This window comes from Amphiprion ocellaris, chromosome 12 (assembly GCF_022539595.1).
Source record: "Amphiprion ocellaris isolate individual 3 ecotype Okinawa chromosome 12, ASM2253959v1, whole genome shotgun sequence".
NCBI classification, from domain to species: domain Eukaryota; kingdom Metazoa; phylum Chordata; class Actinopteri; family Pomacentridae; genus Amphiprion; species Amphiprion ocellaris.
Genome location: NC_072777.1, coordinates 30,984,017 through 30,996,195, shown reverse-complemented (window position 1 = coordinate 30,996,195; position 12,179 = coordinate 30,984,017). Strand labels below are relative to the sequence as shown.

At 39.2% G+C, this 12,179-nt stretch overlaps 1 protein-coding gene across 7 annotated transcripts in view; it reads right to left on the bottom strand.

Moving 5' to 3' along the window:
• The window catches only part of pak5 (p21 protein (Cdc42/Rac)-activated kinase 5), a 119,558-nt gene that overhangs the window by 17,358 nt on the left and 90,021 nt on the right, over window positions 1-12,179 (bottom strand). For all 7 annotated transcript variants that reach the window (XR_008603524.1, XM_055015947.1, XM_055015948.1 and 4 more), the window contains one exon: window positions 5,656-6,495. Coding sequence is in view for 6 of the 7 variants with exons in the window: in XM_055015947.1 (XP_054871922.1) it covers window positions 5,656-6,495 (840 nt within the window). In the remaining variant the exon portion in view is untranslated. The remainder of the gene's footprint in view (window positions 1-5,655; window positions 6,496-12,179) is intronic.

Below are 12,179 nucleotides of genomic sequence, written 5' to 3'. Positions count from 1 at the left end.
GCATGTCTAATTTATAGTATAATCGACGCCCTATAAACTGTCAGCAGTCCTACAATTACTGTGTCATTTTAACACAAGCAGAGGCGTGAAAGGACTCCAAATAGCCATAGAAACTAGAGTGGATGTACAGAAAAAAAAAACTCCAAACAGCAGAAGATGAAGCTGCCTTCACCCTGCAGAGACTAAATTAAATTACCTTTGCCACACCTCCCAAAAATGCTCCTCAACCAGCATGATTTCTTTTCTCATAAATCCTCAGGAGGCCGAGAGTATAATGAAAAAACTCTTTCTTTCTCCTCCCCTTTATTTGTTTCTTTCTGTGCCATTTCTCTTTACACAAACGCACACACATGAGTGCAGACAGGGCAGGAGGAGGAGCCCTGATGTGTTGGGATGCTGTATAATTACATGGTGTGAACTCTTTTAATCAATCACTCGGAGGCAGGTGTGCAGGGCGGGGGGTGCTGGGAAGCCCGGTCTCGTGCCCCCCTATCGCTGGCCGGCACCGCTGGCTGGCTGTCATCCAGGGGTCTCCTGATCCATGTTGGTTAAACGTGCATTAATCTGAGTTTGGCAGGGTAATCAACAACCTAACTCAACTGTGAAATTGAATTCCGTGGTGGAACATCGTTCGGCCAGTTTTATGCTAAGGCTGCAGAAAGGGAAAGTGCCGCAACATCAATTTGTCACTGAGAGCTGCGGCACTGAGCTCACAAAACAGAGAGAGAGAGAGTAGAAGAAGAAGAAGAGGGGGAAAGTGTGTGTGCTGCAGCTTTGTCTGTGTGTGGTCGAGTCTCTGCTGTCTACTGTTACATCCCCACCGGCTCCAACAACAGCAGGGAAAAAGAGGGATTTACTTCAGAGGCGTGAGTAGGCTGAATGAGGGAGGAGAAGAAAAGGCAGAAAATGAGCAGAGAGAGGGCCGGTTTTGTTACAACGTCTGTGAGCTGAGAAGAATAAGTGTTTCCTAAGCTGCCAGATGACTCCTTGTTTGTTTTTTTTGTTTTTTTTTTTAACCGATGCTGCAAAATTGACAATGATTCCCACAGTACAAATATCACTTCATTTTAATATTTGGCAAAGCAATAAACACATCATCAAATTAAATATCACTGAAACACTCACACATCTAGGATTTTATACAGTATCTGTTTAGAAATAAATATAGAAATACAGCTAAGTTTTAACAGTAGTGTATAGTTTGTCCAAAATACTATTTTAAAAAAATCTAAATTTCTGATGCCTTTTTGGGAAGCCAAAACCAACAACAACTGCTAATAGCTGCTTTAAAAAAAAAAAATCAAAACAGTTCATGAAGCACTGTTACACTAAAAATGATTTTGGCAGCTGAGAATATTATTGTTAACCTCACACTGATGATCTGGGAAAACTGTATTTAATGTTCACATGTAAAGTCTTTATTTGTAAATGGTCATTTGTTCTTCTACAACATTTGACCATAAAATTATATTATTATTTTCTGAATTGAAATCAGACAAAATACCCTTATTTTAGAGATATTTGTTTTGTTTTTTTTTTGGTTTTTTTTTTGTTTTTGTTTTTTTTTTAAAGAAAATTGATGGTTAAAAAATGGTACTTAATTTTTCGTGCCAGTTTACAGATTTTCCCTGGTTTGTTTTTCTGTTGTTTTTATAGATAATTACTAGTAAAATCACACAAAAAAGCAACAACAAAAACAGACGAAGACTGCTAAAATAAAATACAATTAAACTTGCTAAAAATATTATTACTTTACCGATATTTGCCATGATTTTCACTATTTTTTTTAATAGTTTTTGAATGTTACGGTATTATTTTCTTGTGCCCTTGCTGCCAGTTTTTTTGCAAGTTTATATATATATATATATATATATATATATATATATATATATATATATAGTTGATGAGATTATGCAGCAACAGCAATGTTAGTCATACTAGCTATGTAGTTGGTATTGTACTATGTACAGCCTATGTGTGTTTGATTACTTGTTTGTTAAAATTTGTCACTGAGCAATAAATCGCTCTACCAAACCAATTACATCCAGTTGTTACACCCAGCTGACCCTAGCGGCTGGGTCGTAACACAATAATGAATTGAAAATCTGGAAATCTGTTTAGTTGATTTCTCTAACACTGATGTTAGAAGCGATCCTCTGGTCTTTAAATATTTAGTCCTGGGGCCCAATCACAGCTTTCGGTATCCTTTCCAAATACAGTTATTTAAGTTATTGGTGAAAATTCCTGTATTTACGCATACTGCAGAAAAACAAAACACCACAATGCATTTTTTTCCACTATTGTGCAGCCCTATAGTAAGGGAAGTGTTCCTATTTGGATTTGACTCATTACATTCCCTACACATACTGTACATTTTGAGAAAAGCAAATGTGCCTCTTCAAGCACAAAACCTCAGAAAGTGGTGATAATAAACAATGTGGAAGAGAAATGACCTTCTCCTGCATCACTTTCCTGCTACTCTTGCATTCTCTGTGGCTGTTTTTTTTCAGAGTGGCTATTTACTGAGGCATGCAGGTTAAATGGTTTTTCATCAAGGCACCCTGGGATCTACATCAGCAAACCTCGCAGCTACTGGACTTTATGTGTGAGACGGAAGGATGTGGAGAGCTGTGATAGCAGTACTCACAATATAATAGGCTTAATGAGGCTCTGAAAGTGATATAAAGACTATATAAAGACATGATATGAACCACTCTTTCTCTGACTTACCCCTGCTGCTGCATGGACTAATACTGTTTTTATTCCACTATTTTCCACCATAATAAGAATAATATTATTGGTTTAAAAGAATCACAGTGAGTAACGTATACTGGAAACGTATATTTACATCACACAGCCACTAATGCATGGACGGTTTGTTTGTTTGCATGTCGGGGGAATTTCCATGTTGAAGAATCTCCTGGGTGTTTCTCCTGCTGCTTCACTGGAGCACAACACAGGCTGCAGCACTGTCACAGAGTTGACATACTAACAGCTGCAGCATAATCAAAGTACGCTTCTAGACAGAAGACACACATCTATGTATATGTAATAAAACTGTTGAATTCTACCTAAAGCTTGTTGTTAGATGTTTAATTTTCATTGAGCGACAGCAACAATATTGGTGCAGTTTTAAAGGTTTACTGTGACTGTAACTGTAATCATTGTATACAGGGGGTCCTCGACCTACATCAGAGTTCTGTTCCTATTGATCTACCTAAGTAGATTTTCGCCATAAGTCGGAACTCCAACGAAAATGTAAACAAAGCTGTTACATGCATCGCTATATCAATCAGATCTTCGGAAAAGTGAATACCAATAATTTTCATGCATGTTGTTGTTGATGTTGAGGTTTCAGTGTTTATTGTTCAGTTCAAGATTTACCTAATGTCTGTGAACATGCCATGTTTTAGTTAGCTCACCTCTGATTGGCTCAGAGTCAGCAGTAGTATGTGTGTGTGTTGCTCCATGCCGGTGTGTGTTGAGCGAGAGAGAGCTGGGAACGGCGGCTAATTCTGGAGCTAAGTTATTGGGTTTTGTAGTTATTTTGGCGTTGGCTACGGCCCACAGTAGCCTGTATGAAGGTTCAATAAACGACGAGGGAACAGGTTAAAGTCTCACTCATTCATCACAGAGGGCCACTACAATATGTTGCACTAGTTTTACAACTTGACTGATGTTCGTCCGTGTTTCGCCCTGTTCCGAGCGTTTTATTATATCTAATTTCACTTCTATGGAGATGGCTTTCCTTTTCCTCGAAGCACTGCCATCAGAAGAGTCTGACTTACACTTGGGAGCCATAATGAAGGGCAAAAAGTTAGCGAATGTAGCACAATCCAAGGTGGCGTACAACCGGCGAATGTAAACAAAGCCGTCTTATAGCGCCGGTGACGATGTATTCGTCTGGTCCGCTCACCAACTAGTTCCACATAACCATTTCTGATGTAACAAAACGCCGTAGGTCGATGACGTCGTAAACCGAGGACGCCCCGTATTTGTAATCACACTATTTTGTTACAATCTTATTTGTGTGAAAGTTTGATATTTCACTGTGACTGCAGTAGTATGAAACTCTTCCAAGATTAATACCCGTGTCTAGTTTTGTTTTCTAAGCACAGAATATTGCATATAGCTTCTGGGCATCATTTACATACATATTAAATGTACAGTTCTATGCAGATGACACACATTGGTGTATAAGTAATAAAACAGTTTGACCTAATTTCACAGTTTTGTGGCAGTCTTACTTGTGTTAAAAAATGTTACATTTTACTGTTAATGCAGTAGTGCTGTAGTCTCCAGGTTGACTGTTACATTAATATGATGCATATACAAGCTTTTTATTCTAATTTAGAATTCATTAATGTTAAAACAGAGCTAGCAGACAGAGTGCATGTACAATTAACGTGCAGATTTTGTTTTCTCAGCAACCAATTGATTCTTTGAAAAGTAGGTCGACTGACTAAGTTGTTCTCTGGTGGACTATATTGCAGTTTACATTGAAAACGTGATCTGTCTAGAAAATGAATTAATGTTAGTGCCCCATCTTTGTAATTCATGTACTAATCAATCTTTTTTTCTTGTTGCTGTAGTAAAATAAATCAAATGCAGATACAAGGCTTCTGTACAAATATCAAGAGCAAGACTACTCTATTATTTAATGATTGTTATTGCTAATTCTACTCAGGTTTATGCATGTCTACTTTGATTTTATCTGGTTAATTTCTACACTCTTTTATGGCTCTCTTTGTCTCGTCTCTGTAACTCTGTAATTCAGAGCTTTCTGGTCAGTGGTCAGCAGCAGCATTAATTGATCTGTGTGCAGAGACAGTAGCTGCTGCAGAGAAGTAATTCTCTTATGTGGCTTGGTTCCTTCGGGGTAGAGTAGATTAACAGCTGACACAATCTATCTCGCAGGAAAACCAGAAAAACCTACAGTTAAGAGTTAAAAAAAAATAGAAACGGACGTGGAGTATCTGACTGTAAGTTGATGGGAGGTTTTAACTCAAAATGAGGATTAATCTGTATAATTTCCTCTGAAATGCTTCTAGAGGATTGTCAGGGATGCTGTGTTCAAAGATGTTTCCAGGAATGACACAAAGTGCAGTTTAGAGTAAATACTGTCAAAGACGTTCTTTTGTTAGAGAATATGTGATCTTATGTGATCATTTATTGTCTATTTGTTAATTTCATGTACATATGTCTTTGCTGTTGGGGAACTGTTTCTGTTGGTAGAATAACTTTCCCGTAGCTCAGATGGAACAGTTGCCTAGAGGGTCAGAAAATTTAAGGTTTGAGGCCAACCTCGGAAGATGTGTTTACACCCTTGAAAGGCTTTTGTCTTTGGAAAAATGGGCTTCCTATATGGTAAAACTGTACCATAAGGTTTAAACTTACTTCCTACAATGAGCAAATAAGGAAAAAAGTTTGTGTTCACTATAAAAGCGGTTACATTTGTACTTCTTTGGCGGAGAGAGGAGTGAGGTGTCTTCCCCATTACAATGATGTACTTTTGTTTCCATATTGTCTACAATATTACATTTCAAGACAACCCAGCAGTGTGTTTGTTATCTTATTCAAGGGTAGAACCTAGGCGTAAAATATCCTCGACAATTATGACTAGTATGCACAGCCTTTGTGTTTTGTTTCACGTACCTTGCCGAGGGTCTGTGAGTTGGCGAGACTCTCCGAGAGACGAGGGTAGGTATAGGAGCTGTATGGATGGGCCTGTGGAGGGTTCTTGAATGCCCCGCTGGCTGCATAGGGGACGTTTGGCTCCTGAAGCCCGGATCCTGATCTGGATCGCTGCCTGATGGCTGGCGTGGGGCTGGTCTGGGTTACGTAGGAGCTCTTAGGTCGCTTTTCGTATTCGTCCCGTAGGCCACCGTAACTCCACTCACTGTCTGGGTAGTTGATCTGCTCGCTGTGAAGGGAGGCGCGAGATGGCGTCCCGACTGAAGTGTCCCGGTAGTCCTGGCTGGATGAGCCGCCCACTGACGCCCGGTAGTAGCCGCTGGAGCCCACTCCGCTCCCCACCGTGGAGGCCACCTCATCGGCTGAGCGCCCTTTGCTCTCCAGGTAGGTGTGGTAGTCCGGGGGAAGCTTGCCATAGTCTGATTTTTGCGGCATGGCGTCCGGGTAGAAGGGGCTGCGGATGGGGTGCGAGTGGCCATTCTGTTTGGTGAATCGATAGTGCCTCCCAACTGCCCAGTCACTATCTATGGAGAAACTTGGTTTGCTGGAATCCAAAGAAAAGTCCCTGCTGGAAGTGTCCAGGTCACATGAGTAGCGGGAGTAGTAGTGGTTGAATCCGTTCTCCTCTGGAGCAGCTGGATGGCTGCCGCCCGAGGGTTTGGAGCTGCTTCCGGCCTGATGGGGACCTGGTGGACTCTCTTTACGCAAGGAGTTGGATCGCGTTACCGAAATGTTGTCGAACTCCTCCAGCAGGCCGTTAATGGATGCATCTTTGGGTGGCCGGTTCCCTCGGACGATGGTCTACGAGAAGAACAAAAACATTTACACTTAGCATAAAAGAGAGCCTGGTGGATGGCAGTTTGACGGAGGTAGCCCTGATACTTTGGGTTGCAGGACATTCACTTTCAGTTGAATCATTCTGGCTGAAAACTGAATGAGATGAATTGAAATTCCTGTTTAATCAACTTTAGTGAACTACAAGCACACATAATTTCAGGCTGGAATTTCAGTTCATGTGTATCAGGGCTTTGGAACAAGTATGAAATTAACCCTCTGAACCTTCAGCAGTTTCTGGATGTTTTTTTTTTTTTTGTTTTTTTTTTACATTTTTACTCCCTGTGGGCTCATTTTTCACTGTAATATAAAGTCCTGCATCTCTATAAAACAGTACAGCCATGGCTAGAAGTAGACAAGAAGTAGTGGGAACTCAGGAACTTCCTCTTTTGAGCAGTTTGAAAAATGAAAAAAAAGTTGACTATTTATTTTGAAGAAACTTGAGAAATGTAATTAAGATATGCAACATTTTTCTACATTCCCACAGGTGTTACGGGTACTTTTACCAGTATTTTTAATTGCCCCCTGGGGACAAATAAAGTTTTCTGAGTAATTTGAAAAATATTTTGGTTCTACACAATATAGGTATTTTACTACCTACATTTTTAATTAGCTCCTATACTTGTCTCTGCTTTGTGTAAACACAGCCTGCAGTTCAACCGAGAAGTCCCTAAATCTTTATCACAACTGTTTGTTGCAGCTGTGTCAATAATGGCTTTATGGCTGTGCTTCTGCAGAATTTTCTGTTTTTCACACAATCTGGTTGGTGCAAAGTTTATTTTGCACACATTTTTAAATAAGACGTAGAATAAGGTGACTCTAATGAAATATCACATTTTTAAGCTTAGATTTGATGAAGTTTTCCAACAGAACAGCACATTAGTTAAGGAACTATTGTAAAGTTTTCCCTACAATCTCGGTATTTTTCACACTACTCTGCATATCAGCACTAGAAAGATGTTTCACTGTGAAGAATCTATCTTCCAACAACTTGCTCTTCTGTTTACTCTATTGTAGCTATGTTGCATTAAGTTTATTGCGCAAATTTGTTTTATTTTCTACTCAATCTCTTTTTTCTCTGAATTTTTGTCAGAATCTGGTGCAAATGTTCTATTTTTAGGTGAATTTTTACTTAAAACATGGAGAATTTTATTGAAATCTAATTTTAAGCTTAGATTTGGTTTGGTTTTAGACATGTTTACTTTGAAGATCATTAGAAAGTTGAAAATCTTTTTGTTGTTTTTATAGTTTCTGGCTCCGATAATGGCATAATTTAGCCATTTTGCTTGATGATAACCCGCCTTTCAAACCAAGTAGCAGGTTTCAGGGTTCAGAGGGTTAAACATCACTTGCAGTAAATGAGCGCCGGTATTTGTCTCTAAAAGAAAAGCAGGCATTGATCTGCACAACTGCTAGTTGTTGTGAGCTGGGATGCATGAAGATAAATGCTGGGAGACCTCAGATGCTAAAAGGAAACCGGTGGTGGATTGAGCGAGCTAATTCCTGCCCCATTTCCCTCGCAACAGATTAGCTTCATTCTCAGTGGGCTGATCAGGAAGCATTAATAGTCGTGAAGTTTGTTTTTTTCGTGAGCACACCAACATGCGCTTAGTGAGGAAGACGGGGAGAGAATGAACACACATGCTCGCATCTGCTTTAAAGCGAAGGCAGCTTTAACATCAGGGGTGCTGCTTATCCCCTCCTACCTTGTGTTAAGCCCTTTACATGGCTGTGTCGTGAGTCATGGTGCTACAGCGGCACTTCTTCAACTACAATCTGTGTGCGCGTGTGCAGTTTGTGGACCGTGAGGCTCGCCAACCTCCAAAATCACGAGCGCGATGGATAAAAACCAGACGCACCCCTTTTTTATCAGCCACTTACAGGAAACACGCAGCATTAGAACAAAGGAAACATGTTGCGAGACTGCTGAGTGCTGAGAGGAGGCTGAGCGGTGGGGATTATTTGAATTTCAAACTCTTACATAATCTGAGAGCTATTTGTGATGATCAAACACATCTGACTGTATTTCAGCAGTGTTTCCTTGACTTAGAGCCTCCGTGTACACCAAGTGTCGCCTCTCGGCTGTTTATAAATCTTTACTTCCTTTGCTCTTCCTGCATTAACCTGGGTTAACATCCTTGGTGCACTTAATGAACATTTCCATCCAACTTTAGGTGTAAACCCATCAATCTATGCATCAATATTTCATATGTATTTGTATTTTAGAAATTGATCTTAAAAGTTGCTATCCTCTTTTACCTGTTTTAGAATTTTGTACCATTTCATTTAGTTTTACTGATTGATTTCATGTAGTTTTTATCGTCTATATATTTATATTTCATATTGTCTGTTATATTTTTATATTGTCCTTCTGCATCAGATTTTTTGCTGCTTATCTGATAACGTGCAACACCCAGGTTGTTTTTACATCTGCTGTACAAAAGTATTTTATTTAAATTTGTACTGCCTCATGCGACTGTTAAACATCTGAAAAACCTTTTTAGGGTTAAAGTTGATTCTCACTGGAGCAGTTTTATTTTATAATTGTGTATAAAATCTGTAGTTTCCAGGCTGAGCAAGTGATTAGCTGGTTAATACAGCTGCATTAAATTGATTAATTTATTGATAAGCTTTCAACTATTGAATAAATCCGCAACTATATTGACAACTGATTTATCCATTTCAGTAATTTATTGAAGAAAAAAATCTAAATTCTCTGATTCAAATTTCTGAAATTTGAATATTTTCTGGTTTGTTTCATCTTTTGTGACATGTGTCAAAGAGCATCTTTGAGCTCTGGACAAAACAAAACATTTGAGGATGTTATCTTGGGCTATGAGAAAAACAAATTAACATTTTTAAAAAAACTTTCTGCCACAAACATTTTACAGATTTTACAGTGAAGATGTTTTTGTTTCAAAGACATATGGATTTGTTCCTAGTGTCATTTCAGACCTAAAACTGTAATGTTAACTGTAACCTACCTCCGCTGTTTGCATGTATACTGTTAGTCATTTCTTGTTGAACTCTACTCTTAGAGCAAACTCTGTCACATCAGCAGGTTCTTAGATCGTTTGACAGCCGTCACGCCTCGTTGTCTGTCACACAGCTGTCATACTTGTCTCTGCTGTAGTTTGTCCATGTCACATGTGCTGAGGCAGAAAAGCCGGAATAATCATCAACTCTCAGCAGCATTGTGCTGGCACACAGATATATCAAGACGCCTTCAGTTAGCGACCTGCAAACTGCTGCTGCAGACAGACTCTCCTCCTGTCAGCTCATTCATCTGGGAGACTGTGGCTAAACAAGGCTACAAACACTGCATTAGCACTTCCAGGCTCGTTGTTTTACATTAAAGATGTTAAAGGTGGAGTACGCAATTCTAATTCAATACAGTTTTTGTCAAGAGTCATGAAATATCTCCTCACGGTCCATTAGCTGGCTGCTTATGCTGAAAAAATATCTGCTGTTTGTAATCAGCCTTGGCTTTGTAAATGGGAAATAAAGGAGCTCAGACCAATCCACACAACATTACACCAGCGTGTTCTGTGCACATTTGTCCTCATGCACATGAAAGAAGGAAATAGAGAAGGAGGCCAGGTACAAAAGTGCGGTGGCACAAGTATGACAGTAAATTTATCATATGCTAAATAGCTAAATATCAACAATCTCTCTCCAGAATCGCCTTTAAAGTCCCTTTTCGGTAACTCATTTAATGCATAAATCTAATTTTTGTGTATTAAAGATACATATTTATACTTTTTTTGCATTTAAATGGTCCCTTCCTGCTTTAAAATACCTTAGATTTAACTCTAAACTGTTGCTTCATATAGACTGTGCAGATCTATAAAGTCCCTGCCCCTCCTACTGCAGCTCAAGCACACCAGCTTACCTATGATTCTGATCAAACTTTGTAAAACTACTCTACACTGCACAATGACAAGTACTAATATTGAAGTAGTTCAGTCCAGAAAGGTCCACCATGCAAGCGGACAGGTTTGGTTCTTTAGGTTTGTTACATATGAAACCCCAGACATCTGAATCTGTGTTTTTGAGACGCTGCAGTTTCAAGATTTAAATGCTCGGCATTGGCTGCTTATTTCACTCATGATTTATCTTTCCGTATATAAAAAACACTATATGGACATCTTCTCAGTAAAACTGGGTTTTCACTTGACAGTTCCTTTAATTAAGAGCTGCTTTTCTCTGTGAATCGGTGCAAACTTATGGTATGGGTGCTTGATGGGCATACAGCATTAGTCAACACAGGATTGCTTTCAGATAGTGGTCTGGAAGAATGTCTAGGTAGGCACTACATGTTAGAGTAACATTCAGAACGTTGCATTATAAAGCATTATTCTCCTGTCAGTGGTTTTAATGTTGTGGCTGCTTGCTGTAGCTACCTATGAGATCATGTAACAAGTAGTTTCTTTCTCAGTGTCATTACTGAAATAAAGGCATGAATAAATTGTGCACGTCTCCATGGTAACTGCCATTTTCCCTCGTATTCAAACTCATACAATGACAGTTTGTAACTTGTACCTGATAGTTTTCCTTCTGTTTTTTTTTTTTTTTTTTGCTTTATTTTCCCCTGAACATTCATTCTGAAAGAAATTTCTCTCCACAAGCCTCCGTTATTACTAACAGCGTTTCTTTCACACATCATCTCTCCCTTCTATTTACCCTCCTCCTCCCTCCTTAACACTCCAGTTGTTCTCCTCTGTTTGAAAGCTATGGGCTGTTTGGTGCCGTGAACTGGAACCTCAAGGTGAAACGGCCTATAAAAGCAGCGAGTAAAATCTGGCTGGAAGGCCGAAGCCGCAGGACGGACACTCTTTTAAAACAGGTCGCTGAAAAGAAATCTGTCTTCCTCTGGACAGATGCTGCAGTTACATAGAGCAGGCTTCAGCTCACACAAAAAGAATTACAAGACACACTCATGAATAAAGTCACATGGGTTCGCTCTTCATGATGGGGAGCTGCACTTTCCGTCATCGTCTGGAGCCTGAGACTTAACACTTTTTGCTATACAACTATACAGTTTTTGATTGGAGAGGAGGGATTCAACATATAGAAGCACATAAAACACTGAAATGTTCTATTATTTTGTAGAAGTGTCTAAAAATAAGTGTTTTCATGATGGATTATAAGAACAAGTGATGGATGAACTGTGAGCTACAAGGCAGTTTTCAACCCTCTGAACTCCACACGGTTTTTAGGTGTTTGTTGCTGCTTTTTGCTAATTTTTCCTCACAGTAGGCTCATTTTTCAATGCAAAACATGGTCCTGTAGCTCTATAGAAACAACACAGCCATGACTAGAAGCAGAGAGAACTTCAAAATGTCTTAGGTGTAGTATAATGTAATTAGTCTTCGTGACTTCATGAAAAGAAAAATAAAGTTGATAAAAAGTCTCAAATCGACATGTACAACTATTTTTTTTTAAAGTGCCCAAGGGTATAACCAACACTCGAAAAATAAAAAGGTGATTCAACATACTATAGATATTTTCTTACCCGCATATTTAACTTGTTTCCATACCTGTCTCCCCTCTGCAAACATTGCCTACAGTTCAGCTGAAAAGTCTCTGAATTTTTGTCACACGACTGTTGATCGAAGCTGAGTCCCTAATGGCTTCACATTTGTGTCAAG